General features: G+C 59.3%; 1 protein-coding gene across 1 annotated transcript; it reads left to right on the top strand.

The window, feature by feature from the left end:
* On the top strand, positions 389–6,150 carry RTL6 (retrotransposon Gag like 6). The gene is made up of 2 exons (XM_005663741.3): positions 389–716; positions 926–6,150. The coding sequence occupies exon 2, from the start codon at positions 1,230–1,232 to the stop codon at positions 1,947–1,949; it is 720 nt and encodes a 239-aa protein (XP_005663798.1). The 5' UTR covers positions 389–716; positions 926–1,229; the 3' UTR covers positions 1,950–6,150.

Consider the following 6,549-nt stretch of genomic DNA (forward strand, 5'->3'; position numbering starts at 1 on the left):
CCGGATGGAACGGCAGAAATGTTACTATTCTCTCACGAGGAAGGACACAGCGATACAAACTTTTAAAAAAGAATTTTCCGATATCGAAATTTTCTACAATGAATATAGATTGAATTTGCCTGACGTTACATTGAATTGGCTTGACGTTACAATATAAAAAGCAAGCTTCATTAGAAAAACGATAACAACATCTACAAAAAGGGCTTTAGTTAAGAGCACTCTCAGGAAAAATTTAAAAGACAGGAAGGCACCTATCACAACAAAACAACAGTCACCAACGTCATCACTGATTGGCTGCTGCGCAAGGGCAGGGACCAGCCGCCCGGGAGGCGGGGGTGCGCGCGCCACTTCCGGGGCGGGGCCTCGGGCGCGCGGGAGCCGGTGGTCTCCATGGCAACCAGCCGGGCCTGCTTAGAGGCCCGCTTGCCGCCGCCGCCGCCGCCGCCGCCGCCGCCGCCGTGTCCGCCCCGCCCGCGCCTAGGCCGCCCGCGCCGCGCCCTCTCCCGAGACCCCAGCCCCGGGTCGCTCGTGCTCCGGTCGGAGGCCGCTTCTGCCCGACCCCCCACCCCGGCCGCCCCGGCCTGACCTGACCGGGAAGCAGTTCCGGCGGGCCGCCGCCGCTGTGACTCATCGGCCTGCCCGCATCCCCCGATCGGGCCATCTTGGTCGCGGCCGGCGGGGCAGACGGAGCCGCGGAGGGAGCCGCGGAGACCCAGGTACGCGCCCGCCGCCCGCCCCAGGTCCCGGCGCCGCCGCAGGTGCACCCGCCCTTTGTTCTGCCCCAGGTGGGCGCCGGGCCCCGCGCGGGGAGGGGACCTCGGCCGCCCCGCCGCCTGCTCTTCGGCCCTCCCACGCCGCGTCCCTTCCTCCTGTCCCCTTTCCGCCATCGAAACCTCCTTTAAGCCGTGTTTTTTTCATCCTTCAGGACCGAGAACAAGTCCACCCTCCCGTGCAGCGGGCCGTGGCCGTGCGAGGGCGGCGATCGAGGAGCCACATCCGGAGCTGGGGAGTCCCCAAGGGCCTGCACCCCCTGCCCGACCCGGGCTGTGCTCGTCGCTCCGTCTGCCCTGCCTCCTTGTGTGGTCTTCTTAGCCTCGCCGCCGAGGCTTGAACCCCACCCTTTCCCTGGTTTCCACCCAAATTTAGCGTCACAGGTTCTCAGGTTCAGGGTTACCCAGACCCCTTCTCGCACTTGGTCGGTCTCAGCCTTTGGCTGACCTCTGGGCAGCATGGTCCAGCCCCAGACATCCAAAGCCGAAACCCCCGCCTCGGCGGCGTCTACCAATGCCCAGATGGATGATGTCATCGACACGCTGACCTCCCTGCGTCTCACCAACTCTGCGCTGAGGCGGGAGGCCTCTACCCTGCGGGCCGAGAAGGCCAACCTCACCAACATGCTGGAGAGCGTGATGGCTGAGCTGACCTTGCTACGCACCAGGGCCCGCATTCCGGGGGCGCTGCAGATCACCCCTCCCATCTCGGCCATTGCCTCCAGCGGGACCCGGCCGATGACCACGCCTCCAACCTCTCTGCCCGAGCCCTTCTCGGGCGACCCGGGCCAGCTGGCGGGGTTCTTGATGCAGATGGACAGATTCATGATCTTCCAGGCCTCCCGCTTCCCAGGTGAGGCCGAGCGCGTGGCGTTCCTCGTGTCGCGGCTCACCGGCGAGGCGGAGAAGTGGGCGATCCCGCACATGCAACCGGACAGCCCTTTGCGGAACAACTATCAGGGCTTCCTGGCCGAGTTGCGGAGAACCTACAAGTCTCCGCTGCGGCACGCCCGGCGCGCCCAAATCCGGAAGACTTCGGCCTCCAATCGAGCGGTGCGGGAACGGCAGACGCTCTGCCGCCAGCTGGCCGCCACGGGCGCAGCGCCCTGCCCCGTGCACCCGGCCTCCAACGGGACCAGTCCCGCTCCAGCCCTGCCCACGCGAGCTCGGAACCTTTAGGAATCGGCCACCCCCCGGGTCGCGTCTGCAGCCACCCCGGTGGCATACCCCGTTTGCTGCGTAGAAGAAATGACCACACTTAACAGCATCGCCCTCGTTGGAAGACGCCCCTTCCTGCCTCTCCAGACCTCTCCCCTAAGGACCTCTCCCTCCATCACTCCTGGGCGCCTCCGGACCCACCTTGCTTCCCGGTGTTTCGTGCTAGCTTTGGACCCATCCTGCATGTCCCCGCCTCGTGCTTGCAATTCCAGCTCTTCTAGTGGCCCACAGCTCTGCTCCCAGGTCTCGCTGACCCCACAGTCTGCTTCAGGCCCTCTGGGCCGACCTTTCCCAGCACAGCTGCTCCCGCTCCACCCTCTGCAGGTCCCGAGGCAGCTCCCTGAAACCTCGTCCCCCTGTTCTCCAGGATGAGCTCACCGATGACAGAAAGAAGCCACTGTGGCCAGGCTGGTGGCTTGATGGCGGTACCCGGAGAGGAAGTCTGGCTTCCCGCCTGTAGGTCATTGCCAGCCCCGCCAGAGCTCAGTGGAGCAGGCAGGGGCCAAGCGATCACGGCTGGGATGTAATTCCAGCATTCCTGGGGGGCAGGCTGTACCCTGCACGTGACTTTGCCGGCCGGGCACCCCATTGTTGCCACTGGGGAAGTGATTGTGCAGCCTTGGGGGAGGCCCCCCGGGGGTGCGGCTTCATCCATGCTGACTTTGGTGGCTAGTGCTCTGATGGCCCCGGGAATGTGGGGGAATCTGGAACTGGCCCGCTAAGAAGGTCATTATGACTTGGGGTCACTCCAGGCAGCCCATCGGAGTCCATCCCTGCCTGAGCCCCAGCAGGCTGGAGGGTGGGCTCCAGAGGCTCGCTTTGGTGCCCTGGCCCCCGGTGGCACTCAGCCGTAATGTGCAGTGCTCCCTTCTCCTTGCCCCACATCACCTGGTGGTGGGTCTAGCTTGGAATCTGTTCTATCTCCTTTCAGGGGACACGTGGCCTTCACCTTGGCCCCTTCGGCTACACACGTCGTCTCTAGGCCTCCATGTGGCATGCCCTCCCCAGGCCTGGGCTGTCCATCACATGTCTAGCTTTTGTCCAAGAAAACATGGGCTTAGAGCTGGGGACCCCCCCCCCCCGCCGCGCCTCAAGGATGCATCACGAAGTCCTTAAGGTCAGGGGGTCTCTGTCTGCCTCTGGCAGCCCCAGCCAGGGCCTCGCTGGCATCCTTGAAGGACAAGAGCTGCGGACGGCCTCGGCCCTCATGCGGTGACCGCAGAGCTGGGGCTCAGGTCCTTGTGAGGATGGAGCTGTGCCTCTTAGCGGCGGGTGGCTGGCACTTCCGCTTGGGGGGAGGGATGCCCAGAGTCACTTTCTGAGACGCGGCCGAGCCCTTTGGACTGTGATGCCCCCGCCATATTTCAAGGCCAAATGAACCGCACCGCACGGCCGCCGGGACTGGGGGGGATGGGCTGTCTCACCCCGGGTTCTTCCGCCTCTGTTCTCGCCGGTCCCAGCCTGACTGCCGGGGGAGCTGCCTCTGCACCCACCCAAAGACCTGTGTCTTGGGATCCCCAGAGCGCCCATCCCCTCTTCCTGAGAGTTTTGATGATGCTGGGGAAAGTGACTGCATCCCCGAAGCAGCCTCTGAAGCAAGGTCACGGATGCTCTGTGGTTGCGGGGGTTCGTGGGCACTGCCACCCACTCGTCATAAACTGTTAGCCCAGTTGCCCTGCGGAACAACTGCCTGAAAACAGGCTTCAGGCTCCCCCCCTGGGTTGCAGCCACGGCTGTTCAGGCGGGACCATGGTGCTCTTTAGGTGTAAGGCTGGGGAGGGTGCCCAGTGGGGCCACTCTTAGGGGCTGGGGCCTCTGGCGGAGGGGGCAGATGACTGGCACGTGCTGCTCAGTTCTGTCCTGTCTGCCCGCCAGGTAGAGGTGCCCTCAGGGGAAGGGTACAGTGACCCCGGAGAAAAGAAACCTGCGAGGGTAACTGACACCCTCCCTGCAGGCTTCCCACGTGGCCCAGCCTGGCTAGGGGAGGAGACCCAGCACACTGGCCCCTGGGTCTCTTCGAGGGGCGTTTGGAAGTCCTACTGTGCTTGCATTTGCGCTGCATTTTCCAGCTGTGCCGCTGCCCGTGGCCAGAGCCCGATCCCCTGGCGGAGGCTGCCCACGCCGCCTGTCCGCATGCGTGACCCAGCCCCCTGCCCTTGGGTTGCGCGTGGCCCGGGCTGCTGCTCCAGCTCCATTTGCCTTGGCGATTTGGTGCCTGTCGGTGCTTGCGGCTGCCCGCTGGGGACTGGTGCTGTTGACACCGCTGTCTGCTCGCTTCGCTCCCTGCAGCCTTGGAAACCGGAGGAGACTGGAGGCTCGGGGTTCCCCCCACATTGGGTGTGGACGAAGCCCCCTGGGCGCTCTAGCGGAAGACACCCTGGTCCCCAGCGCAAGAGGATGAGACCCAAGCACCGGGCAGCCCAGAGCGAGACCACGTGACTGGGAGGCTCGACTGGAGAAGGTGGTGGGGGAGGGGAGCTGCTTTGTACATACTTCTCTAAATACAAAAGAACAGGTATTGAGTTTCCAAAGGGACAGGCAGTAGTGTTAAGCCATGCATGTGAAGGAAAGTTGTATGTTTTTCATGGTGTTGACATAATTTGGACTGTCTCGTGACTCCTGGTCTGTGCGGTACCCCGTCTGGTAAGTAGGCGTCGTGGCGCAGGAGCGCATCAGATCAGATTTAGATGCAGGGGTGACTTCCTGGCCTAAAGTATGGTGTAACTTTGGGATTACCTCCATGTCCTAGAGCTTCCCGGTGGTCCTAGGAAGAAGCGTAGACCCGTCTGGTGGGTCCCAGGTGAGCGCACCATGAGTGCGGAGTGACGGGGGTGCAGGAGGCCTGTGGCGGTGCAGGTAAGACTTTCCTGATGCACAAGCTGCTGTTGTCTAGAGGGACAGAGCCAACCACCTGCTGGACCCCAGTCCTGGCAGCTCCGCCTCCGGGAGAATGAACAGATGTGGGGAGAGGTTATCTTAAGGGAGCGGAAGCCCTGTGGCCGCGGTAGAGGACACACATGGGGGCAAGTACTGGGATGGGGGGGCGGAGTTTGGGGGGGAGAGGAGAGAGCTTTGCAGGTGTCTCCAGTGTCTTGCAGCCGGAGCTGTAGGACAGACCCCTTCCACTCAGGAAGCCTTCGATTGGGGGCGTGGAGGTAACACCACAGGATTGGACACTGGAGAAGGTGGAGCCGAGGGTGGGGCAGCCGCAGAAGCTTGCGGGGTAGGGAGGAGGTTGGGGTCAGGACGGTTCCGTCACCCAGTGCGTGTGAGCAGAGCTGAGGACTCTGGTTGAGCCTCCGGGTCCCGACGTCGGGTGTGGTGGCTGGTGCAGCAGAGGCGGTGGGGGTGACGCCTCGCTGGAACATCACTCACTCCTCTCCCTAAACAAGCAACAGTGCACCTGTTCTTTTCATAATCAAAGCCAACCTACACATCATAGACATTTTGGAAAATAAAGTAATAGAAAGCAAAAAGTGAAATTTTAACCTTTGGTGTCTCCTTCCTGTCTCCCTCCTCCCCCAATCATGGTTTCTCTGCTTTTTGTTTTAACACGATGGTGGTACTACCTTCCCTAACGATGCCCTGTTGTGTGGCTGTTTTCCCTCTGCATTATGGCTACTTATCCCCGTGTTACTAACTTTATTTTGAAAAGGCTCCGTATCCTCCGTCAACTCGTGCCAATGCTTGGTCACCAATGCTGTTACTAATTTTTCACCATCAGAAATTGATGATATCTGTCCATAAAGCTTTTCCCAGTGTCACGTTACGTCCTTAGGATAGATTCTCAGAGGCGGAATGGCTGGATTAAAGAATGTGAAAGCCTTTGAGGCTCCCATCACGTATGGACAAATTGTTCCCGGAAATGTTTGTATCCATTTCCGCCGCCACCAGCAAGGATACACATGTCCGTTTACCATCGGGCCGGCACTGAGTATTCTATTCTGGCTGAATATTTGCTACTCTGATCATGGGAAAATTGCATTGCATTTTAGTTTGCCTTTTTCTTTCTTTTTTTTTTTTTTTGGTTTCTACCAAAGTAGAACATCTTTTCATGTTAAGCAGTTGTATTTCTTTTGTGGATTGTCAGTGTCCTTTTCTGGGGTCTGAGAAATTTGTATGAGCTTGTTCTATATTAAAGATATTAACCTGTCCTGTGTTATATTGGCTGCATGTGTTGACAGCATTTTACCTATTTTTGTAAGTGTTGTTTTCCTGAAAAAACCTTACATGTAGCTCGTCCACTCACCGGGCTCTGTGCCTGCCTCTGGCCGAAGGCCCTCGCTCCAGACCTTTTGGTCCCAGAATCCTTTGGCACCATTAAAAATCTTTTAAGACCCCAAAGAGCTTTTGTTTGTATAGATTTATGAATCTTTACCATAGTAAGTGGAGGATGGCTCAGAATGCTGTTTTGAACACAAACTCATTATCTGACCACACAAATGGCATGGTTTCAAGAAAACAATTTTTCTAAAAAAAAAAAAAAAAAAAAAAGCAAAGCGGGAAGAGTGGCACTGTTTCACGGTTTTGCAAATTTCTTCAACGTCTGGCTTCGTGGAAG

The sequence above is a fragment of the Sus scrofa genome, chromosome 5 (genome assembly GCF_000003025.6).
Source record: "Sus scrofa isolate TJ Tabasco breed Duroc chromosome 5, Sscrofa11.1, whole genome shotgun sequence".
NCBI lineage: Eukaryota > Metazoa > Chordata > Mammalia > Artiodactyla > Suidae > Sus > Sus scrofa.

Bases quoted from the DNA above. Each gene is read 5' to 3' on its own strand.
- RTL6 (XM_005663741.3), top strand. From the start codon at position 1,230: ATGGTCCAGCCCCAGACATCCAAAGCCGAAACCCCCGCCTCGGCGGCG.